Here is a 26876-nt window from a genome sequence, read left to right as displayed (position 1 = left end):
GTACTAAAAAGTTATTATTCCCACATTTTATGCACAACACCTTTTTTGTTAGATGCCTAGTTCCACCTTTTGTGTTACATGCATATACTGTTTGGCAGGCTGACATTTTATGTAGTTGTTTCTTGTTATATCCATTTGAGCCTAAGTCACATATTATAGAACTTTGTTTTATTGAAATCCCTAAAAAAATACCCCTTCTAAAACCTATTAATTTAATACTAACACACAACTATGTACACCTTCAAATATTGAAGTTTTAACCTCCTAATAGGAACAAATGTCCCAAACTGACAGCCCCACTCCAGACTTGACTTAACCTAAAAAAAAGGTTATCCATGCTAAGATGCATGGTGCAGTCTGTGCTTCTACTAAGTGCTAACTGGGTTTGTCTTATCTTTACAGCTCTCCCAGCTGGGAAAACCCCTGAATGCTTTCAGGGAACATCATCTTTTAGCCAGTTTTGCTTTTCTTTTTTCCCCTTGGCCAATCACTCTCCACTAGACTGTACCTAATTTCTCATTATCACATTGCCTCCATGGAGACATGAGAGCCAGGCAGTCAATTTCTCTTTATCAGACTGTTTTCCTTGGGACATGAGGGCGAGACACAGAATTGCTACAAAGCATACAGTCATTTGCTAGAAGAAAGCCTCATAATATTCAATACTCTTTTTCATTTACTCGCTTTCTCATAAAACATGTTAATAAATTAATTTAAGGTCCTTTATCCAGTCATTCCCCTATGCAAGAATGAGAAAAAGCACATTATTTTTTCTTTTGTCATACTCTTAACCAGGATTTCTTTCACTGCAGTGCCTAAATTTCTAAACATTGAAGAAAGAGAGAAGGGAAAAAGGGGAAAAAAATGAACAGCAGCATCTATGTACAATTCCCATTACATTTAAAATTAACTGAGAAAACTACTTTATAGCATGCAAAGAAAACCATAACAAAAATAGTGCTATTAAGAAAAAAGTGTTTTCTTTACTTACAGTTAACTTTCTCCCCCTCTCTTCCCCTCCCCAAAGCATTTTTCCAGACATTAATAAGATGAAGTATGAGTCCCCAACACACAGAGCTATCTGAGATGGAGCAGCTGATCTGTGACATATAGCAATAAGTAGCCTGTTTTTTTTTTTTTTGCTTATTTGTAGCAGTTATTGCTTATTTTAGATATTTATAGCAATTTTATTGTATACTGCATACTTATACTGTATTTCATAGCTATTGGCTCACTTGTGATAAACATTTATGTAGTATTTTCTGCCTAAAATAGTTTAGGTGGTAGCTGTAATATTGTCCATATTCCTGATTGTTCTTGTGATAAACATTTCTGCAATGTGTTCTGCCTAAAATAGTTAGCTAGTAGCTGGAATATTCTCCATATTCCAGATTGTGTTGTGGGCCTAGTTGTTTGTTAGAGGCTGTTTTCTGAGCTCACTGTCCAGGTCATCATAGCAAAAACCACCCCCCCACTTTACTGAGAGTTTAGTGTTTATTGGTCATTGTCTAGTTGGGTTGCCAGGGCTACGGCTTGGAGAAAGCACCTCATTGGTCTTTTGAACATTTTTTAAAGTTGTTTCAGGTTTCAACTTTCTGCTAAGAAATTAACTTGAGTGTTTCATAACAATAAGTAGCCTGTTTTTTTGCTTATTTGTAGTAGTTATTGCTTATTTTAAATATTTATAGCAATTTTATTGTATACTGCATACTTTTAGTGTATTTCATAGCTATTGGCTCACTTGTGATAAACATTTCTGTAGTGTTTTCTCCAACCCACCCTATTGGCATCTTGTCTTTATACTTGCTGGCCTTGCAGTTGCCCGCCCCTACTCTAAATTTGATCTTGGACACTCCTCCCAGTCTAGTGTCTTTAGCTTATTCTACACAATACAGAGAGTATCTCCTTCTGATCCTCCAAAAAAAAGTCTGAATATCCTTGTGTTCTGACTGTGCTTCTCAGACATTTTGGAAATATAGAGTATATTTTAGTGCATTTATTAAAACTGTATTTGACTTAATACTGCTACAACTCGAGTGCTCTAGGGTTGTACTGCATCTGAATTGTTTGTTTTAGCTGCTTTTCTGTATATATAGACTTTTCTGTATATGTAGACTAACTACTTATTCTACTGTATTCCTTAAATCATTTTTAAGTTGTGCACTTGCCTTGCTTCATTTAAAAAGTAAAAATATTGCTAATTTTGTAGAGTTTTAATTCTATTTACTGTTTAGGGCTACACACTCAAGCGTGTTAGCCTTTTCTGTGTTTATTTACTGTATTATCGCATTGTTTAGCCTGTTTTAACCAAAAAAAAAAACTATCTTGTTTGCTCATTTCCCGCCTTTCCTAGCTAGTATAGTTCAGATCCCAGGCTTTGCTGGTTTCAGGACTTTATTTTCTGTGTTCAGAGCTATCCAGACCTTGCTGTGGTAGAGGGAAGTCCTACTGCTTACCAGTGGGAGTGGTGAGCATTGTACTGCCTCTGTAATAGTAATTTTAGCCATTTGGGGCTGATTTCTATCCCTTTCAATTTTCTGGCTTAAAAACTAGCGTGTTTGTGCATTTTTTGCATCGTGCAGCACTGCCGGGCTACAGTAAAACTATTCCAGGTGCCAGAAACTCTGCTCTTCAAATTCTCCCTTCAAACTAGCTGGTTTCTCAGTAGTAGCACTAAAATCTGCACCCCTGTGACTAGCACTTGTTCTAGAACCTGCTGGAAAGCACTAGGAAGCCTTAAACTGATACAAGCACTCAACTCTCCTTATTAATAAAGATAAATTAGTCGTAGGCACTAAACAGCCTATAATTGCAAAGTACCTTCCAAAGGTAAGGGAAAACAGCTCTTGTACTTTACAAAAAAGCACCTAAACAGGCATGTCCAAGGGTCAGCTTCCGGTGATTTCTCCTGTCCAGCTGGTGAATCTGGGCATACTGGGGCAATGCAACTGCCTCATGTACACAGATAACTGTCTCCTCCTACCACCCAACACTACAACCTGCGAGAGATGCACTTGCATAACCATTTGGAAACTTCTCTATCAATTTCACATGTTCAGTTCTTTCCAAGTATGTCTCCTGTAACATAGCTATTTGCACTCTACATTTTTTGAGAGTCCACTGTTTTTTTCTTGTGTTTATCTGTGAAACATTTAAGGATATTACAGAAAGCATCATTGTACTAAAAAGTTATTATTCCCACATTTTATGCACAACACCTTTTTTGTTAGATGCCTAGTTCCACCTTTTGTGTTACATGCATATACTGTTTGGCAGGCTGACATTTTATGTAGTTGCTTCTTGTTATATCCATTTGAGCCTAAGTCACATATTATAGAACTTTGTTTTATTGAAATCCCTAAAAAAATACCCCTTCTAAAACCTATTAATTTAATACTAACACACAACTATGTACATCTTCAAATATTGAAGTTTTAACTTCCTAATAGGAACAAATGTCCCAAACTGACAGCCCCACTCCAGACTTGACTTAACCTAAAAAAAAGGTTATCCATGCTAAGATGCATGGTGCAGTCTGTGCTTCTACTAAGTGCTAATTGGGTTTGTCTTATCTTTACAGCTCTCCCAGCTGGGAAAACCCCTGAATGCTTTCAGGGAACATCATCTTTTAGCCAGTTTTGCTTTTCTTTTTTCCCCTTGGCCAATCACTCTCCACTAGACTGTACCTAATTTCTCATTATCACATTGCCTCCATGGAGACATGAGAGCCAGGGAGTCAATTTCTCTTTATCAGACTGTTTTCCTTGGGACATGAGGGCGAGACACAGAATTGCTACAAAGCATACAGTCATTTGCTAGAAGAAAGCCTCATAATATTCAATACTCTTTTTCATTTACTCGCTTTCTCATAAAACATGTTAATAAATTAATTTAAGGTCCTTTATCCAGTCATTCCCCTATGCAAGAATGAGAAAAAGCACATTATTTTTTCTTTTGTCATACTCTTAACCAGGATTTCTTTCACTGCAGTGCCTAAATTTCTAAACATTGAAGAAAGAGAGAAGGGAAAAAGGGGAAAAAAATGAACAGCAGCATCTATGTACAATTCCCATTACATTTAAAATTAACTGAGAAAACTACTTTATAGCATGCAAAGAAAACCATAACAAAAATAGTGCTATTAAGAAAAAAGTGTTTTCTTTACTTACAGTTAACTTTCTCCCCCTCTCTTCCCCTCCCCAAAGCATTTTTCCAGACATTAATAAGATGAAGTACGAGTCCCCAACACACAGAGCTATCTGAGGTGGAGCAGCTGATCTGTGACATATAGCAATAAGTAGCCTGTTTTTTTTTTTTGCTTATTTGTAGCAGTTATTGCTTATTTTAGATATTTATAGCAATTTTATTGTATACTGCATACTTGTACTGTATTTCATAGCTATTGGCTCACTTGTGATAAACATTTATGTAGTATTTTCTGCCTAAAATAGTTTAGGTGGTAGCTGTAATATTGTCCATATTCCTGATTGTTCTTGTGATAAACATTTCTGCAATGTGTTCTGCCTAAAATAGTTAGCTAGTAGCTGGAATATTCTCCATATTCCAGATTGTGTTGTGGGCCTAGTTGTTTGTTAGAGGCTGTTTTCTGAGCTCACTGTCCAGGTCATCATAGCAAAGACCACCCCCCCACTTTACTGAGAGTTTAGTGTTTATTGGTCATTGTCTAGTTGGGTTGCCAGGGCTACGGCTTGGAGAAAGCACCTCATTGGTCTTTTGAACATTTTTTAAAGTTGTTTCAGGTTTCAACTTTCTGCTAAGAAATTAACTTGAGTGTTTCATAACAATAAGTAGCCTGTTTTTTGCTTATTTGTAGTAGTTATTGCTTATTTTAAATATTTATAGCAATTTTATTGTATACTGCATACTTTTAGTGTATTTCATAGCTATTGGCTCACTTGTGATAAACATTTCTGTAGTGTTTTCTCCAACCCACCCTATTGGCATCTTGTCTTTATACTTGCTGGCCTTGCAGTTGCCCGCCCCTACTCTAAATTTGATCTTGGACACTCCTCCCAGTCTAGTGTCTTTAGCTTATTCTACACAATACAGAGAGTATCTCCTTCTGATCCTCCAAAAAAGTCTGAATATCCTTGTGTTCTGACTGTGCTTCTCAGACATTTTGGAAATATAGAGTATATTTTAGTGCATTTATTAAAACTGTATTTGACTTAATACTGCTACAACTCAAGTGCTCTAGGGTTGTACTGCATCTGAATTGTTTGTTTTAGCTGCTTTTCTGTATATATAGACTTTTCTGTATATGTAGACGAACTACTTATTCTACTGTATTCCTTAAATCATTTTTAAGTTGTGCACTTGCCTTGCTTCATTTAAAAAGTAAAAATATTGCTAATTTTGTAGTTTTAATTCTATTCACTGTTTAGGGCTACACACTCAAGCGTGTTAGCCTTTTCTGTGTTTATTTACTGTATTATCGCATTGTTTAGCCTGTTTTAACAAAAAAAAAAAAAAACTATCTTGTTTGCTCATTTCCCGCCTTTCCTAGCTAGTATAGTTCAGATCCCAGGCTTTGCTGGTTTCAGGACTTTATTTTCTGTGTTCAGAGCTATCCAGACCTTGCTGTGGTAGAGGGAAGTCCTACTGCTTACCAGTGGGAGTGGTGAGCATTGTACTGCCTCTGTAATAGTAATTTTAGCCATTTGGGGCTGATTTCTATCCCTTTCAATTTTCTGGCTTAAAAACTAGCGTGTTTGTGCATTTTTTGCATCGTGCAGCACTGCCGGGCTACAGTAAAACTATTCCAGGTGCCAGAAACTCTGCTCTTCAAATTCTCCCTTCAAACTAGCTGGTTTCTCAGTAGTAGCACTAAAATCTGCACCCCTGTGACTAGCACTTGTTCTAGAACCTGCTGGAAAGCACTAGGAAGCCTTAAACTGATACAAGCACTCAACTCTCCTTATTAATAAAGATAAATTAGTCGTAGGCACTAAACAGCCTATAATTGCAAAGTACCTTCCAAAGGTAAGGGAAAACAGCTCTTGTACTTTACAAAAAAGCACCTAAACAGGCATGTCCAAGGGTCAGCTTCCGGTGATTTCTCCTGTCCAGCTGGTGAATCTGGGCATACTGGGGCAATGCAACTGCCTCATGTACACAGATAACTGTCTCCTCCTACCACCCAACACTACAACCTGCGAGAGATGCACTTGCATAGCCAAACTGGAAGCAAAGCTCTCTCCAGCCAAGATTGTGCTAGACAGTCAAGAGGAGAAGGTTAACACCTGCACTACACCTCAAGCAACACATAGCCCTTCAAAACCCACACCATCAACACCCACACATAGCAACACTAAACACACATATGCTGTGGCCCTTAACATTAACCTGCCCAAGCAACAAGGATCTCCGAAGCTGAAATGCAAACACCAGTCACAACCAAAGTGACACACAGCTCACAACACCAGCCACCCAACAAGAGCCCCTAAGGCAAGACAATGTACCCAACACTTTAGTCATAGGTGACTCTAAGTCAAGCACACTGATGTTCCACTCACCAGGCTGAACAAGGAGAAATGTACAGTCTGCTGCCTGTCGGGTGCCTGGATCCACCCCACATAACGCATGCACTCAAGTCACTTCACACAAGTACAAATACGACTCTGTCATTGTCCATGTTGGAGTGAATGACTTGAGACGTACCTCCCTGGACTACATGAAGAGAGACATGGAAGAGCTCTCGGATCATGTGACCCAGGCAGGTATGACCCTAGCCCTAAGTAGCATCCTGCCTTTGCCCAGAATGATACCATAGTACAAGGACAAAATGACTGACTTCAACAATTGGCTAAGCTTCTGGTGTCATTCAAAGGGGATCCAGTATCTGGCTGCCTGGGACGACACGATCAACAGACCACGATGCTTTGCCAGAGACGGTCTGCACCTGTCACCCCTGGAATTCAGGTTACTAGCTAAAGCTCTCACCACCCCTATAGTGACTTTTTTAGGCAAGGTTGAAAGAACAAAATCATCACAGTAAGATACAAGCATGCAATGCTACTTAATGCTAGAAGTTTAAACCTCAAAATGCACTCTCTCGAGGCACTCCTAAAAATGGAGACCATTGATAAATGTACAGTAACTGAGACCTGGTTCAATGCTCCAGAGAGCTCCCCTGCAATACTAGGCTACAACTCATACCACACTTTTCGGCCACCAAATCAAGACCGAAACACTAAAGGTGGAGGAGTGTCCATATTCACCAAGGATATTCACACCTCTAGGCTAGTTGACCAACGCAATGCATCTGAAATTCTCCAGGTGCAACTAACACTAGGTAAGACTGCAATCCAAACTGTAGTTTGCTACACATCCCCCACCATGCTCCAAGATTTGCACTACAACTTTCTAAACATACTGGACAATATTAAGATACAACCAAACACCCTAATACTGGGTGATTTCAACTACCCTGTCTAACTGGGAAAACTACTCGGGTATCAACACCTTTTCCCAATGGTTCTTGGAATTCATAAATTCCAACGCCCTGGATCAACTAATCCATTGTCCCACCAGGGGCTCCAATATCCTAGACCTGGTCATTACCAACATGGGAGATAGATGCTCCACACCAGTGGTCACCCCCTCATTGGCCAGGTCTGACCATAAGCAAATCACCCTTGACACCCACATCCCACCCCCACCCCCAAGTAAGGAAACCTCCATAAAAAACTTCTCCAAAACCAACTTCATGCTACTCAAGTCAGAAGTGACAAACGTCATGACACCCATGCAGATGGGAGCTGAAAGTTCAACTGCTGAATCCTATACTAAGGCACTGTACGAGCACATTCACTCGTGCATGAATCGTGCCATCCCAAAAAGAATCAAGACGCTCTCCTCCAAAAAAGGAAGTCAATCTGGTGGGTCCCCTGCCATAAACAAACTATACAACAGACAAAATAAACTGTTGCAGAAAAGAGGAAAATCCCAAGATGCAAAAAACTCCCTTACCAGCCTCGGTAAGAAGCAGAGATCCCTCATAAAATCCTCCAAAGCTAGTTACGAAAAAATTCCAAAGACAACCACAAGGCATTCTATAGTTATGCCAAGAATCTAAATGGCAATGCTCAGATATGTTCTGAGCTTCAGCAGAATGGCATTAAATATACTGACCCCAAGGATATTGCCAATATCCTGGCAGATCGATTTAGTGCAAACTTCACCCCCCCTTTCACCCCCTAAAGGGCCCATCTCAATACCAAAAGATTGCCAAATTCCGGTAATCATGGCCACACAGGTAGAAACCTCACTCTCCAAAGCTAAGAATACGGCATCCATGGGATCAGACGACATCTTTGGTTGTGTATTACATAAACTGCAAAATGAACTGGCACCTCACCTAAGTGTTATGTTTAATCATAGCCTCACCTCAGGCTTTGTGCCCACTAAGTGGCGCACAGCTACAGTTATCCCACTCCACAAGGGGGGAATCCACCTTGGATCCCGGGAACTACCGTCTCATCAGTCTGATGAGCCTGATCTGCAAGGGCATGGAACGCATTATCATGGAACTTATAAACAAGGACATTGGCAACCTTCAAACACTGGACTCCACCCAGTTTGGGTTTGTGAAGGGCTGATCTTGTCTCCTGAACCTGATTGACTTCTTCAAATCAGTCTCCAGAGCTGTGGAAGAGGATAAGGTGCTCCACACAGTCTATCTGGACCTCGCCAAGGCCTTCGACACCATCCCTTCACCCTGGAATCCTAGATAAACTTACTAAGCTGGGCATAAATCCCTATGTCACTCGATGGGTTGCCAACTGGCTTACTGACAGAATCCAGACTGTAAAAGTAGCCTACTCCAAATCCAGCTCCAGACAAGTGGAGTACCTCAGGATTCAGTCCTGGGACCGCTCTTGTTTGACATTTACAACTCGGAAGTACAGGCCAACACTAAGGGACTCTGGATAACAAAGTTCGCAGATGACTGCAAACTGGGAACCATTACTGAATCCTAAAATGATGTGGATATTCTACAAAAGGGCCTTGGAGAAACAGATGCTTGGTGCCAGAGCCATGGGCTCAAGCTTAATGCCAAGAAATGTATAGTTATTCCCTTTGGGAAAAAACATGTACCATGAATTACCACACAGGTGGCAGTACACTAAAGTGTGATGAGAGACTTAGGGACACAGGTGGACAGATAACATCGTCACAACAGTTGGGAAATCCTATGTGTCACACCTCATCAAGGGCTTTTCATCAAGAAAAAAGGAGGTCATTGTCCCACTGTACTCATCCCTCATTAGACCCATTATAGAGTACAACGTCCCGTTTGGTATGTACCTCACAAGACATATGCAACAGCTGGAAAGGTCGCAGAAATGCCTCACTAAAAGAATCACAGGCCTAAAGCAGATGCCCTATAGTGACCATCTAAAAAAAAAACTCCAGCTATACTCTGTGGCATATCGTCTACTCAGGGGCGATCTCTGCTTAACATACAAGGCCATGTCAAACTCTGAGCTGTTGGACATGCTCCACTTAAAGAAATCCCAATCCCTCAGAGTTGCACGCTCCAGGATTCTAAACCTTGTCATCACAATGAACAAAACATGCTGGAGGGATAGGTTCCTGACCCACAGAGACTCCCCATACTCTGGAATAGACTGTCCATACATGTCAAGCAGAGCGCCTCCTTGGCGCTCTTCAAAAGGAACCTTGACGATTGGATGGGAGATAGGAAATTCACCCCGGGGATCACGTCAGTAGCCCTGCTAGACAGGGGTCCAGGGAAGTAAATATTGTGGGAAGAAATATCCAGGGAATTGTTATGGCTAGGCTTGTATAGGCCCTAGGGCAGATAGCCTAGTACCAACCTATGAACCAAGTCCAAGAGATTCTAAAAAAGTTCAGTATTTCAAGATTTTTTTGTTCTGTCATATTTTACAACTATAATTATTGCATTGTAATCCCACATTAAGTTATTGGTTTTTATTACTGTTCATCTCCATTTCTTAAATCCTGTATGCTTCATTTCAAATGTACTTTCGATTCTTCAAGTCAATTTTCATGCTTGCTTCCTTCCCTCTCCAACAATTTTCCACTGAAACATTGGAAAAGGTTTCACAGGTACAGTCCCTCTCTGGTCTTTATTACCAGAAGAACAAGAAGCAGAATCTCCTTCCGATTTCCTCCTCAGCGTGTACTTTACCAAAAAATGATTTTGTCCCTCCAGGGAAGAATAACTTGAAGACAGCTGGGTACAGCAGTTTTAATATCACACCTGCATCTCGACATTCCCTGAATAGTGAAATGAATTTACTCTTCTTCTACGTGATGTACAATGAGTAATCATTCTCCACAAACGCACTGCTGTCTCCCATATTAGTATTTTGTCCTTTTGCCACAATTTTATCAGAATCAACTCCTTCTGCTAGTAGGATTGCGTCTTTAGTATTAAAGGTCTATGATGCTTTCTCAGCCAGGTTTGGAGCATACACACAATGTTCCCTTTCAACAACTCTTGCTGTGGAATACCAGACCAGTTGCCTGCTTATTTGTGCTTTCATAAAGTTAATGCAGTCTGTTTCTTACAGCTTCTCTGGTACAGCTGAAAATCTCAGGTTTTCCCTATGTGCTCCGTCTTCTAATTCTATTTTTTTTCTTTTAAACATCTCTTCCTGAGCAGTCTCATATTCAGCCAGCCTTTTCTTCATTTCAGCCTCTGATTTTTGCAGCTTTATCACCTCATGTTTAAAGCTTCTTCAATTTTTCCAGCTTTTTATTGCTTGTGTTGATGTACTCCATCAGTGTTTCATTTATTTGAACCACGTCTGTGTGTAGTTGTCTTATCTTCCTGTAGGTTACTGGAAGTCATGTCTGGATGTTGCATTACTTTTTGTTGCACAGCTGCAGAACTTTCCCCAGTCAGCGTTTCTTCCTCACTTTTTGTAGCTGATTTTTCCCAGGTGCTCTGTATTTCTATTTTGCTGGCATCCAGGCAGTACACTTACTAGCCAATTACTGAAATTTACCCATAAACACAAGTCTACTGGCCTTCTCTGTTCATTTTTTGTTTTCACACTGGGAGAGCTAGAATTAAGCTGTTACTCAATGTGCAGCCATCTTGGAGATCCTTTGGTCCAGATATAGCTGGAATGCATCTGGGCATGTACAGGGCACAGGATCGAGGGCCCAGGAGAAAGGATAGCCCCCGATGGGCAACTCTACAACCAGGAACAGAGCTATGGTTCACAGGAGAGCTGGTTGGCACTATGGTGAGGGACTGGGCCTGCGCTTTGAGGGAGAGGAGGGCACCAGAGTAAAAAATAGTTTAAATGCAACAAAAAAATAAATTTTGTACCTGCTAATCTAAAAGAACATTAAGTTCTAAACAGTAATAAAACAGTGTTATACGAATATAACAAAAGATGAAAGGTATTCCTTAGGTGTAACTTACCCAGAACAAATAGCTCTGAAATTGTTACTATAGTCTTCATTGCTACGACGTATTTTCACAAAACTCTAATTTTTCAGCCACCATAAATAAAATTATATGGCCAAGGTGAAAATGTTTATAGCATATGAACCATTATTACATGGGCAATATGGTAAAGTTTGTATGACAGGAACCACAGTAAGATTACATTACCAGCATGCTAAAGTTTGTGATATTTACCATAATAGCTGTAAGGCAAATGCAATTTTGCAGAAATGCAGTAACTTGAAAACCAGTGTCACAGAGGCTTGAAGTTTCTATACTTTTCCATACTTGCGCTATATGGAAATTTCGAAACTACTTTTGATCTTTCTGAACATCTTCCCCATAACTTAGGACCTCTACTATTACTGTAGCGTGGGTCTTCATTTCTTTTTTTTTTTTTTTTTTTTTTTAACTGGGTTGTGAGGATGATGAGAGATCTGGATCACGAGACTGTATTACATATCCTTAGTATAAAAGGCACTATTCATACTGCTTAGTTCAAGAGCAATAAACCCAGTGAGGAGGCTGCAGACTGGGTACCACTGGATAAAGAAAAAGATGTGGCCAGCTCACACAACTCATGACTACCTAGCTGCCCAAAAAGAAAGAAAAAAAAAGAGAAAAAGATCCTAGCTGCCCCATTTCCCTGAAAGTGCGTACAGAAAACATTCAAGCAGATAACAGACCAAGTATATTACTTACATCTTTTTAATAAGACTCCAGGGTTACTGCATAATTGTGAAGATTAAGCAGGTAGTCAAAATGTGTAATAACATTAAGAGTTTTCTGGTGGAATTTAGATGAGTGTCACCTAGGATAGTGACTGCAGTGCCAACAATGAGGGGTGAAAAGGTTTGCTTACCTCTGCTTCATACTTAACTGCTGCTGCTAAGAGAATAATGGCATTCTCCACAGATATCCCCTGCTTGATAGTCTGTTGGCAAAGCCTTTTCAGCCGGTTCACTTTGTAAAATGTTGCCAGATCCAGCAGTCCTGTTGAGTGCAATATCTTATTTTAGCAAGTAATTTTAGCCATGCCTGCTCCCTAAGTAATCACCATGGCTGCTAATCAAGATACACCTTTAATCAAAATGCAATTATAAGCAGCCAGTGTTTTGTGCTGCAAATGTAGCCTCTGTTACCAAAGCGTACGTGTGTGTGTATGATTATATCTCTATCTACATATATCTCTATCACTCTCTCTCTTTATGTGTGTGTGTGTGTGTGTGTATATGTGTGCATGTATATATATATATATATATATATATATATATATATATATATATATATTATACACACACACACACACACACACACACACACACACATACACACATATATACACACACACACACACACACACATATATACATATATATTTTTTAATTGCTATACGAGTGCTCACCACACTTGTAGATCTCTGAGAGGGCTCTCTGCAATGTGTGACTGACTGAACTGCATCACTGTATCCTCTTACAAGACTCTCCAAATTTCTGAAATAGTCAAGTTCACAAACCATGCCACTTTTGATCAATGTTTGCAATACAGTACCCCTCAGGAAACATACAGTCATTAAAATATACCAGTTTTACCTTCCTCCAATACTTCAAAACAAAATAATTACTCACTGAATATGATGATTTGCAAAAAGGCCCTCTGCAGTGGGTACCTGCTGGGATCTCCTATTCTGATATATCCCCAGCTCAGTACAATTTTGAAATTATCTGGCTCTAATTGGGGAAGAGGGGGGAGCATGCGCCTCCTAATGGCTCATCTTGACATTTTGTACCAGACTAGGATGGCCAAGTCCCATAGACTAAAATCAGCACACATGTAAGACAGAAATTAATATAAAAAAAAAAATCCATCCACCATTGCTGGACTAGCAGGCTTGTTCACAAACGGAAGCAGTGGGTGGCTAATAAGCACCTACTGCAAAGTGTATACTTGCAGATACAGACATGGTGAGTACAGAGGTTATTCTGAAGGGTCTCCGTCATGATTAACTATAAAGAAACCCAGGCAATAAACACTATGCTTCCACAGGAGGATGACACTGGAAACAAATTTAAAGGGAAGGGTTCAGAAAATCAAGTCAAAAGTAACAAGATGCTAAAAAGAGGTCCAGCTAGTGGAATCACATTCCACACAATATTACTCGATGAAGGCACAAACGATCAAGTGGGCACAGCACAAATTCTTAAAACAGATACTGAAGGCAGTCACACTCACGGCATATTGGCTACAGCAGTGACAGGGTGGAGGACAGTGGGGTTACTGACCTAGTTTTACAAGTGTTGATTAGTTGTCACCAGGCCCTTAATACCTTGAACAAAGGCAACAAAAATCTGTCCATTTTCCTAAATGCACCTTCTCTAGTAAACCTGAACTAATGGTGCATAACACAGGCATGAATGACTGTTTTCTTCTTCTTCGGTTTCTACCACAGGGGGGAAAACCAGAAGGTAAACAAATTGGTTCTGCATCCATTTTAGGAAGAAATATAGGTTAGTACTAATGAACAAGAGATGGGTGGCCACGGTGGTGCAGCGGTTAGCATTGTCGCCTCACAGCAAGAGGTTCTCCGGTTCGATTCTCGGCTGGGGTGCCTTCTGTGCAGAGTCTGCATGTCCTCCATGTGGTCCCGTGGGTTTCCTCCGGGTGCTCCGGTTTCCTCCCACATCCCAAAGACATGCTGTAGGTGGACTGGACACTCTAAATTGGCCCTAGGTGTGAGTGCGTGCATGTGTGTGTCTTCTGTGGAAGGTTGGGTGCCGGGCTGGCAACTCGACACTGTCAAAACTCAACTGCCAATCATGAGTGGACAGGTGATCCACTGTGGCGACCCCTAACCGGGAAAAGCCAAAAGAAGAAGACTAATGAACAAGAGATCTTCTTTTACTGCAAAACACGCAAGAAAGATCAACTGAGTAAGGCCTGCGGTTTCAAGATCCAAAGGTCAGAGTAAGTGGTTAAAGGCTGCATCCTTTTAGAAATGGGGACAAGAAAGCCTGTTAATTCTGAGGTTAAATTTCAAATGGACTGGTTTTCAAAGACAGCTGAAGATACAGAACCCATTTAAGGTGCTGCTTGTCAGTTGAGTGCTGCATCAGGTTTTGCCCACTCCACAAAGCAGTGATGTACCAAAATGACACAAACTTACACACAGATCATGGAACAGCTAAGACCGAAGTTATTCAGGGTGTTAGTCGTGGCTGTAGGTCACAATAACATGCAGAGTAACTAAGAGGTGGTGTAGAATATCTTTCTATCCTGAAACATAAAACCTTCCACTTGAAAGAGCAACTGTGTTGAAATGAATATTTTCTAGAGCATTCTGGCTTCAAATCTGTGTTTCTAAAGTTTGCGTGACATCCCTCATAGTTCTTGTTAGCACTTGAGCAGACCCACACTACTTTTATTTTGGTACACACTCTCAACTTTCTACAGGTGCTGGGAACACCAGGAATAAATAGTCAATCAGAGGCTGTCCTGGGACATTAAAACTAGCACCCAAGGGGACCCTTCTTTGTGTTGCTTTTGGCTAAAATCAGTATTTCTAATGTTTGTATGTGACATCCCACATAGTTTGATTGAATGTACAGTGAAACACTTATTTTGATGTACTCTCGCATCTTTCTAAAGGTGCCACGAAAACCAGGCAGTACATCTGACTGAATGAACTGAACAGGCAATGACAGGTTGTCCAAGGACTTTACATCTGCCAGCTAATGAGCAGACGCTTACTTGTGTTGTTTCTGGCTTAAAATTTGACTAAGTTTGTGTCCTCCATCATAGTTCTTTTTCTAATCTGAGGTAAGAGACTATTTTTGTGTGCACTCACTTGTTAAAACACTGTCTTGGGATTTTAAATCCACTACTGAACAGAAAATGCTTATTTGCGTTGTTTCTGGCTTAACAATTAGCCTTTCAGAAGTTTCTGTCTTTACTCATAAGCTCTTGTTAGAACTTGAGGTGACACTTTTTATTTTGGTGCACTGTCACCAGGATGTGTATACTACTTACTGAACACATGGTTTGTCAAGAAGGAGGCTTTCCTAGGATTTTAAATCTGACTGCCAACAAAAGGCAGGTAACTGGTAAACCAGTAAATGAAATCCTGGTGTCCAAACTCAACAGCTCATTTTCACATTTGCCACAACAGCTACCGATTTAATACACCTTTGGCTTTTGTTTTCTTGCTTTTTACCTTTCCTACAACCATTTATTATTTTCTTAGTCTTATTTTACTTGTCTATTTTTGGAATTAATTTTTGAACTGGTTTCATACTATTATATCTGATTATTAACCACTTTCCAGGAATCATACTTAACAGGACATTTCTTACAGAATGTTTTGATTTTCTGGAACTAGTTCACACAATTAAAATAGTTCTCTACATATCACATTGTGATGCTTGACCTTAAGTGCTGCAAGTTCCCAAAATTTTTTTTAAGCAGCTTTATTAAACAGGACATTAACAAGTGGCATAGGTACTCGCACAGCAATAGAAAACAAAACAAAACTTACTAGCATTTCTTTTACTTTTATGCAGTATATATTTTAACAAATTTAATTCACTCCAACATTAAATAAATTGCTCAGTTCCTCCTTCCTTAAATTTCACACCTCCTCATGAGCACAATTTTGCATATATTATTCACACAAATTTAATTTACTTCTATGTAATTTACTCCTTCCCTTTTCTAAAGATCCCACGTCCACTTCCATCTCCTTTACAACAGCAAATTTAAATTTTATTTTCTGGCATTTTTTTTTTTTTCCCAAACCAATAGCATTAAACTTAATAATGCCTTACTATGTCAGGGCAATTCAAATACTATATCCCAACTCAGGAGAATCACATTCTTAGTTACAGTTGTTTGCTTTGTCTACATTCCTGAAAGTATCCTGAAGAATTTTTAAATCAACCAACTTCTTGCATTCTCAAAACAACATATTCCTGATTACCTCTCTTTTTCCCACATCACACCTCCAGCTTTTTGATATCTGCCTGAGAAAATTTATCTCTGAAGTTTGCTTGGGGGTGTAAAATGCCCTATTAGAAGCACGCAGCCTCCCAAAAATTCTAAACCTGGATTTTGTTGCATACCTGGGGAGCTGTACAGATGTCCTCCGCCTGTTTCCTATGTCTTATACTGCCTTTCCTTTCTTTTCCCAATCGATTTTCTTAATCTCTTTGATTGATATTAATCATGCAGTACTATATGCTCTACTAATTATCCTTTTTATAACTCAGTAACCCGATTATATACTTACCAGAACAGATCCCTTCACTTAGGACTCCCTAATCCTCTCTCTTTGCTAGCTCATCAATTCCTGGTAGGGAAATAGTCTGTAACCTACAGTCCAAACTTCTGCTTAGTCTCACCCCACTATATTACCTTTCTCTCTTATTTTTCTCCCAAAACTTTGGTTCCTTTTCCTAATTTTATCCAGTAAATTTTACCTCTTGCCCAGTTTCTATACACCCCTACTTCACAGTCATCCCTATTGGTAAAATCTCCCTTGTCCATTCCCATCGCTTTGGTTTTTGTTCTTGGGAATGCTTTCTACTACTTTTACCACATATCCTCTGTAACATTCTGTATGGTTATCTCTGCATAAAAACTTCTGGATCAAATCTCTACTGTTGCTTCTTTGCATTGTCAAGGATAACTATGCATGTTCTACTGCCTCTTCAGTACAATTATGAACTTGAACCTTCTTTTTTTCAATAATTTTTGTTACCATTTACAATAGTATGAAATCAACAGATAAAATATAACAAACATACATGACCATAATACAGTGTATGAACTGACTTAACCTTCTGATCACAGTTTTTTAAACACTATATACAGTTCAGCATCAATATTAAATACTCCTTACTCAAAGCTATAGTAAGCAACATGTTACTTTCAGGCCCTCATTTCTATTCTGCATCTTTCAATATCACTTTATTCAATAGCTCACCTGCTGAGTCACGGTTTCTTGACTTCTCCTGTCTTTTTCATTACTTGTCCCTTCTGTATATGTTTTGCTACCATTGAAGCCAGTTATTTATACATTATCTTCTCAATATAGTTCTCTCAACTTCTTTGCTCCACTTCTGCTATTTCATCGAGCCATAGCTCTTATTTCCATGTATAACCTCCTGCTTATTGCTTTTCTTTGGCTTGCAATTAGACTTAATGCTTTATGTACCTTGGTTAATCAGACTTGAAATCACAGCCAAATATAAACATGCTGCCTGCTAACTCAATTTGCCTGCTAAACATCTGGTTCAACATTTTCTGAGAAAGCTTTTTCTGAAACGATTCATTAACCCTGGACTGAGCACAAGAAATGTGATTTTCAATTCTCCCCATCTATGCATCTCTAGCATACAAGTACTGCCAGATAGAGGGAACGTCCACTGCAGTACTTACTCACTGCAAGTAAAATTACCCTACTGGCTGTAAGGTAGTCTGAGGCTTAAAAACTGGGAACGGTTCCGGCTGGCAGTAGCAGCCTGGTGCTAGAAAGCCTTCTCCTGCTACTTTCAGTTTAAGTCTATTCCTACCCTCTTTAACTCCCTTTTCCCAATCAGTTTGCATAGTTTCTAAAATGGATTTTTTTTTTTTTTTTCTGCAGAATTTTATAGGCTCTACTTACAAGTATTTTAAGTCCTGCTTCCTCTATTCATGTTTAAGAATTTTGGTAGCTTGCAGGTTTTATTCATTCTCATTCTTTCAACAGCTCTCATCTGTTTCTTGACTTTTCGGCCCTGGTATTTTCAGAATTTTACTCTATTGGAAGGTGACCTCCTCCTTGCTTCCTTCTAAGTAATTAATCACCATGATGTCCTAACTGCTTACAGCGTCTTCCCGTCCTTCTCGCTCTGGGTCAACGTCTGCATGAGCGGTCTTGCCAAACAGAGCAGAACCATCAAAGGCGTTCGCAAACGACGCCTTGAAGGGCTCAGAAAAATGCGGCGAGCCAGGCCTGGCGCCTAGTGACCAGTCCTGTCCCGCAGCTCTAGCGGCGCCCTCCGTAGCATGGGAGAGTAGCCGCGAAGTATTTGTGACTGACCTAAGAGTGGCCATTTTGGTGGAGTGCAGAGCTCTGTCCTCCTCCAGGAAATGGACTCAGGGGATGCAGCGTACTCATAATAAGGTCTCGCTGCATCCGAATAACATGTGCCAAATAGTTCAGCCCTTACGAAAGGTCGCCGAACTGAACATCCGCTTCCCCAAGCGGTCCATCATCCGAGACTCCTTGCTCGGTGGGTGGACTGAGGACTCTCCTGAGCCAGTTCCCTCTTTGTGGCCGCCATCAACATGGCATCTACAGGAGGCCCCTTACTCCAATGGGTCCTGTCAGAAGGCGGGCTAAGGATTTTTATCAGGTCTTTTGGGAATTGGCTCCACGGTGTCGGTTCCTTCCACGCCCTGGTGGTAATAAGGTCCACCAGGGGTCGGCAGGGGACACCCAAGAGGTAGACGGGCCCGTTCGAATGCCTCCAAGAACACGGACTCGTCCGAGGAAGACTTGGGGCAGACCACCCCCTGATCTGAGTATTTCCATGATGTCTCCGAAGGAGACATCCTCGGGGTGACCGTGGGGAGCCTTCCCTTCATCCAAGTCCGTGTCTTCAGTGAGAGACTCAGGAGTCAATGTGCCTCCTTTTGCACGTATGCTTGCGAGGAGCCTCCTCTGGGGGCTGTCAGAGGAGTCCTGCAGCAGCAATTTGCTCCATAGGAGCAACTTGGGGCACAGAAGCGGGCTGTCCCAGGGGCCGGATGGTGGAAGCCTGGCCCAGTGCAGAGGAGGCGCGGGGCGGAGCCGGAAGCAAGTGCCGGGGTCCGAGACCCTCAACAGAGCCCTCTCCACTACATCAAAAGCCGAAGGAGCCGACCTCGACCAAAGGATCCGACAATCGGCTCCCCTCGGATCCGAAGAGTGGATCGGAGCGGCGCCGGCACTCGGATCCGAAGGGACAGTGCGCTCCGACACAGACGGCGCCGGCGAGCACTGATCCCCGGATCCGAAGCTTCGGATCCAGGCTCCGAGATCGGGTCCGGCGCTCGAGGGCATGGTCGGATCCGAAGTACCAAGTACTATCGGCTCCGACCTCCCAACTCAGCTGCTCGGCTCCAGTTGCTCCGAACCCGGAAGCGGGTCGAGAAGGAGCAATAGGCTTGAAAAGGGTGTTGAGCTCCCCGGAGGGGGAGGCAAGACACTCCCATCTGCATCTGGGCCTGGATGAACCTTCGCATCATCCGGTCCAGATCAGCATCCGAGCTATGGGTAGATCCCGACGAGGCTACCGAGGTAGGCCGGGAATGCCTCCTCGACAGCCTCGCCGGAGATCGGGTGTCCTCCTCCTCAGGACCCGGTGAGAAGCACACAGGTGACCGGAGCCGAGAAGGAGGAGACCGCTCCAACAGAAGCCGGGAGAAGCCCGCTTGGCGGGGCCGAAACAGAGGTCTCGGCCCGCCGCTTGGTGCTTCTCCCTCCGGTCCTTTAGATGCATCCCTCTCCTGTCCTGGGCGGGAGTTTGAGTCCCAGGAGCAGGAGGGTGCTACTGGGAACAGCTGCAGCCGCAGGAGTCCCGAAGGAGCGGGGTCGGAGCCGAGTCCGGCGGTAAAGACCCGCCAAGACCAGCTTGGACCTCCGCTCCCTCAGTGCCCTGGGGTTGAACCCTGCACAAATGGAACAGCCAGATGTGAGGTGTTCAACCCCAAGACACACCGAGTGTGGCCATCAGCCGGTGAGAGCTTATGGCCACACTCGAGCATTTAGAGAAAATTGACTTAGGCTGGTCAGCCATAGTCAAAAATTAACCAAAAGTTACAGAAGTAACTTAAAACAATAAACTAAAAAGCACACAGGCCTCACACACACTCACGCAGCGAGGAGGGAATAAAATATACTACTGTAAATAAAAATAAACTAAAAACAGTCAATAAAAATAGGAAACCTACAACTTTCACACAAAAAAGTTTAAAGAACGCAAAAATATTCTATTTTAGTACAAGAAAATCCACTTAGCTGAGAGCTATAGAAACCACATCCAGTTACCAGCGCGGCAAACAAGATCTGAGGTCATGAGGGTAGAGCAGGGCATTATGGGTGAGGGGAGGAGCTGAGAGCTTGGATCCATAGCTGGAAACTATGCCGGTTCGGATCCGATATCGGATCCATAACCCACAGGTTGCAGACAAATGAATATCCTACTTCAGATTATAGGTTAGTACTAATGAACAAGAGATGGGTGGCCACGGTGGTGCAGCGGTTAGCATTGTCGCCTCACAGCAAGAGGTTCTCCGGTTCGATTCTCGGCTGGGGTGCCTTCTGTGCAGAGTCTGCATGTCCTCCATGTGGTCCCGTGGGTTTCCTCCGGGTGCTCCGGTTTCCTCCCACATCCCAAAGACATGCTGTAGGTGGACTGGACACTCTAAATTGGCCCTAGGTGTGAGTGCGTGCATGTGTGTGTCTTCTGTGGAAGGTTGGGTGCCGGGCTGGCAACTCGACACTGTCAAAACTCAACTGCCAATCATGAGTGGACAGGTGATCCACTGTGGCGACCCCTAACCGGGAAAAGCCAAAAGAAGAAGACTAATGAACAAGAGATCTTTGCAAAACACCAAAGAAAGATCAACTGAAGTAAGAGCCTGCAGTTTCAAGATCCAAAGGTCAGAGTAAGTGGTTAAAGGCTGCATCCTTTAGAAATGGGGACAAGAAAGCCTGTTAATTCTGAGGTTAAATTTCAAATGGACTGGTTTTCAAAGACAGCTGAAGATACAGAACCCATTTAAGGTGCTGCTTGTCAAGTTGATTGCTGCATCAGAGTTTTGCCCACTCCACAAAGCAGTGATGTACCAAAATGACACAAACTTGCACACACAGATCATGGAACAGCTAAGACCGAAGTTATTCAAGTGCGTGGCTGTAGGTCACAATAACATGCAGAGTAACTAAGAGGTGGTGTAGAATATCTTTCTATCCTGAAACATAAAACCTTCCACTTGAAAGAGCAACTGTGTTGAAATGAATATTTTCTAGAGCATTCTGGCTTCAAATCTGTGTTTCTAAAGTTTGCTTGACATCCCTTATAGTTCTTGTTAGCACTTGAGCAGACCCACACTACTTTTATTTTGGTACACACTCTCAACTTTCTACAGGTGCTGGGAACACCAGGAAGTGTATATGACTGGCAGCCTAAATAGTCAATCAGAGGCTGTCCTGGGACATTAAAACTAGCACCCAAGGGGACCCTTCTTTGTGTTGCTTTTGGCTAAAATCAGTATTTCTAATGTTTGTATGTGACATCCCACATAGTTTGATTGAATGTACAGTGAAACACTTATTTTGATGTACTCTCGCATCTTTCTAAAGGTGCCACGAAAACCAGGCAGTACATCTGACTGAATGAACTGAACAGGCAATGACAGGTTGTCCAAAGACTTTACATCTGCCAGCTAATGAGCAGACGCTTACTTGTGTTGTTTCTGGCTTAAAATTTGACTAAGTTTGTGTCCTCCATCATAGTTCTTTTTCTAATCTGAGGTAAGAGACTATTTTTGTGTGCACTCACACTTGTTAAAACACTGTCTTGGGATTTTAAATCCACTCACTGAACAGAAAATGCTTATTTGCGTTGTTTCTGGCTTAACAATTAGCCTTTCAGAAGTTTCTGTCTTTACTCATAAGCTCTTGTTAGAACTTGAGGTGACACTTTTTATTTTGGTGCACTGTCACCAGGATGTGTATACTACTTACTGAACACATGGCTAGTCAAGAAGAGGCTTTCCTAGGATTTTAAATCTGACTGCCAACAAAAGGCAGGTAACTGGTAAACCAGTAAATGAAATCCTGGTGTCAAACTCAACAGCTCATTTCACATTTACCACAACAGCTACCGATTTAATACACCTTTGGCTTTTGTTTTCTTGCTTTTTACCTTTCATACAACCATTTATTATTTTCTTAGTCTTATTTTTACTTGTCTATTTTTGGAATTAATTTTTGAAATGGTTTCATACTATTATATACGATTATTAACCACTTTCCAGGAATCATACTTAACAGGACATTTCTTACAGAATGTTTTGATTTTCTGGAACTAGTTCACACAATTAAAATAGTTCTCTACATATCACATTGTGATGCTTGACCTTAAGTGCTGCAAGTTCCCAAAATTTTTTTTAAGCAGCTTTATTAAACAGGACATTAACAAGTGGCATAGGTACTCGCACAGCAATAGAAAACAAAACAAAACTTACTAGCATTTCTTTTACTTTTATGCAGTATATATTTTAACAAATTTAATTCACTCCAACATTAAATAAATTGCTCAGTTCCTCCTTCCTTAAATTTCACTCCTCCTCATGAGCACAATTTTGCATATATTATTCACACAAATTTAATTTACTTCTATGTAATTTACTCCTTCCCTTTTCTAAAGATCCCACGTCCACTTCCATCTCCTTTACAACAGCAAATTTAAATTTTATTTTCTGGCATTTTTTTTTTAAACCAATAGCATTAAACTTAATAATGCCTTACTATGTCAGGGCAATTCAAATACTATATCCCAACTCAGGAGAATCACATTCTTAGTTACAGTTGTTTGCTTTGCCTACATTTCTGAAAGTATCCTGAAGGAATTTTTAAAATCAACCAACTTCTTGCATTCTCAAAACAACATATTCCTGATTACCTCTCTTTTTCCCATCACACCTCCAGCTTTTGATATCTGCCTGAGAAAATTTATCTCTGAAGTTTGCTTGGGGTGTAAAATGCCTATTAGAAGCACGGCCTCCCAAAAAAATTCTAAACCTGGATTTTGTTGCATACCTGGGAGCTGTACAGATGTCCTCCCTTCGTTCCTATGTATACTGCCTTTCCTTTCTTTTTCCCAATCGTTTTCTAATCTCTTTTGATTGATAGTAATCATGCAGTACTTTATATGCTCTACTAATTATCCTTTTATAACAGTAACTTCGATTATATACTTACCAGAGCAGATCCCTTCACTTAGGACTCCCCTAATCCTCTCTCTTTGCCTAGCTCTATCAATTCCTGGTAGGGAAATAGTCTGTAACCTACAGTCCAAACTTCTGCTTAGCCTCACCCCACTATATTACCTTTCTCTCTTATTTTCTCCCAAAACTTTGGTTCCTTTCCTAATTTTATCCAGTAAATTTTAGCCTCCTCTTGCCCAGTTTCTATACCCCTACTTACAGTCATCCCTATTGGTAAAATCTCCCTTGTCCATTCCCATCGCTGGCTTTGTTCTTAGAATGCTTTCTACTACTTTACCATATGTAACATTCTGTATGGTTATTCTGCATAAATACTTGGATCCAAAAATCCTACTGTTGCTTTACTGTCAAGGATAACTATGCATGTTCTACTGCCCAGTACAATTATGAACTTGAACCTTCTTTTTTTTCAATAATTTTTATTTACCATTTACAATAGTATAAATCAACAGATAAAATATAACAAACATACATGACCATAATACAGTGTATGAACTTTAACCTTCTGATCACAGTTTTTTTAAACACTATATACAGTTCACATCAATATTAAATACTCCTTACTCAAAGCTATAGTAAACATGTTACTTTCAGGCCCTCATTTCTATTCTGCATCTTTCAATATACTTTATTCAATAGCTCACCTGCTGGTCCACGGTTTCTTGACTTCTCCTGTCTTTTTCATTACTTGTCCCTCTGTATATTTTGCTACCATTGAAGCCAGTTATTTATACATTATCTTCTCAATATAGTTCTCCAACTTCTTTGCTCCACTTCTGCTATTTCATCGACCATAGCTCTTATTTCCATATAACCTCCTGCTTATTGCTTTCTTTGCTGCAATTAGACTTAATGCTTTATGTACCTTGGTTAATCAGACTTGAAATCACAGCCAAATATAAACATGCTGCCTGCTAACTCAATTTGCCTGCTAAACATCTGGTTCAACATTTTCTGAAAGCTTTTTCTAAAATTCATTAACCCTGGACATGAGCACAAAATGTGATTTCAATTCTCCCCATCTATGCATCTCTAGCATGAAGTACCAGATAGAGGGCACGTCCTGTAGCCCTTACTCTGCAAGTAAAATTACCTACAAAGGTAGTCCCAGGCAAAAACTGGGAACGGTTCCGGCTGTGTAGCACAGCCTGGTGCTAGAAAGCCTTCTCCTGCTACCAGTTTAAGTCTACCCTACCTCTTTAACTCCCTTTCCCAATCAGTTTGCATAGTTTCTAAATGGATTTTTTCTTTTTTTTTTTTCTGTAGAATTTTATAGGCTCTACTGAGTATTTTAAGTCCTGCTTCCTCTATTCATGTTTAAGAATTTTGGTAGCTTGCAGGTTTTATTCATTCTCATTCTAACAGCTCTCATCTGTTTTGACTCGGCCCTGGTATTTCAGAATTTTACTCTATTGGAAGGTGACCTCCTCCTTGCTTCCTTCTAAGTAATTAATCACCATGATGTCCTAACTGCTTACAGTATTTTGTCAGTTTTCATTTCTCCATTGTCACTGCTTCTTCCCCCTTAACTTCATCCCTAACTCCTACTGGCAATATAGTACAGTTGTGTAAGAACTTATTATAATGGCAGATGTCCTTCTCTTCATTGTTGCAGTATTCCTTATAATAGGGATCCCCTGCCAAGGGTGGCCCAATGTCCGGCCAGTATACCAAAGCCTTTAGGTTGCTTAAGGTACACAGTATGTCACATGTATGCTCCCCTTGCATAGTGTAGGGCATAAAGGTGATGTCTGGATGTACCATCCTCAGAATTGAGAGTCCCAGTAGGATCATCCGTCCAAAGAGGATCATCATTCCAAGGAGTAGAGGGGTAACACGTACATCCAGATGAGGAAAGAACCAGGGGGAGGAGGGGAGAATGAATACTGCAACAGTGAAGAGAACATCTAACATTATGGTATGTTCTTAAACAACTTTATTACAGCCTTCCATTTCATTGTTGCAAGATTCCTTCCAATAAAAGCAAAAGCTCATGAAGAAGAGAAGGAGGAGGAAGGACCAGCAGAGCTCCCTAGGAACCCACGAAGAATGGCCCTAGCAAAGCCAACTCTAGCTCTGGATGTCACATCCAACTTATATTGCTTGGTGTACATATGCACAGAAGTCCAGGTAGCTGCCTCAGGAAGAGGGTTAGTATTCAAATCCTTGAAAAAAGCACCAGAAGACACAGCCCTAGCAGAATGAGCCTTAACAGATGAAAGGCTCTTGCCATAAAAGGAATAACAAAAATAAATGGCTTTAGAAATCCAAGAAGAAACAGTTTGCTTGGAAACAGCCAATCAAAGATCTAGGAAGAAAGGAAAGAAAGAGCTGATCGTATTTATGAAATGTCTTCGTCTTATCCAAATAAAATCTGAGTGGTCTATGCACATCCAAAGTGTGCAGAACCTTTTCAAGAACCTTTTCACTAGCAAATTGCAGAGAAGGGGAAAAATAGGGCAAATGAATAGACTGATTAAGAGACATATCATTTGCCACTTTGGGCATTAAAAAAGGGTTAGTATGAAGGGACACCCTGTCCTTGTAGAATACTAAAAAAGGAGGACAAGCCATAAGGGCTTGACGTTCAGACACCTGTCTGGCAGAAGTAAAGGCTAACAAAAGTACAGTCTTACCGGAACAATGCTGTAAGGAAGATGAAGCTACAGGCTCAAAAGGATCCTGAGTCAATTTTTCCAAAACAAAATTAAAATCCCTGGGAGGAGGGACAGGCTTCCTGTGAGGCCTAATATGAAAAATGTCTTTAAGAAACTGTATAGCCTCAAATGTAGGAGCTAAAGGAGGTGATAAAGGAAGACTAGAAGAAATAGCTGAGTAGGCCTTTACAGAAGAATAAGCCAACCCAACAATGTGCAGTTCACATAGATAAGCTAGAACCAAAGGAACATCCACAGAAAGTGGATCCAGGTTAAGAGAAAGGCACCCAAACAGAAACCCTCTTCCATTTGTATAAGTAGAATTTCCTAATTGTGGGCTTCCTCATAAGTAAGGGTATCTCATCCAGGGACAAAGAGGTCATAACATCACTGTATTCTTCCCTTATAAGGCCCACTGAGTACAACGCCCCATTCGGCATGTATCTCGCAAAGCACATGCAGCAGCTGGAAAGATCACAGAGGTTGCCGCAAAAATCTACCATACACAGACAGGCTAAAAGCCCTATTCATCTACTCTGTTTCATACAGACTCTTCAGAGGTGACCTCTGTGTCTGTCATACATCTCGGACCCCACCTTGATGGGACTGCTGCATATCTCCAAGTCAAGCTCCACTCAAGTAACCCGCCCACTCTGCCTCAACCTGGTCTGTGACATCAATAGGACTTACTCCCCCCTCTTTGGAATAGACTCCCT

At 41.0% G+C, this 26876-nt stretch overlaps 1 protein-coding gene across 2 annotated transcripts in view; it reads right to left on the bottom strand.

Moving 5' to 3' along the window:
* Positions 1-26876, bottom strand: part of RCBTB2 (RCC1 and BTB domain containing protein 2) — a 1132258-nt gene that overhangs the window by 92524 nt on the left and 1012858 nt on the right. The window contains exon 11 of one of the 2 annotated variants that reach the window (XM_044073172.1): positions 12333-12463. The exons of the other annotated variant lie outside the window; for it this stretch is intronic. Within the exon in view, the coding sequence (XP_043929107.1) occupies positions 12333-12463 (131 nt within the window). The remainder of the gene's footprint in view (positions 1-12332; positions 12464-26876) is intronic. 2 annotated transcript variants of the gene reach the window in all.

Source organism: Protopterus annectens, chromosome 5.part1, assembly GCF_019279795.1.
Source record: "Protopterus annectens isolate FY-2018-M chromosome 5.part1, PAN1.0, whole genome shotgun sequence".
Classification (NCBI taxonomy): Eukaryota; Metazoa; Chordata; order Ceratodontiformes; family Protopteridae; genus Protopterus; species Protopterus annectens.
This window is presented reverse-complemented; position numbering and strand designations above follow the sequence as displayed.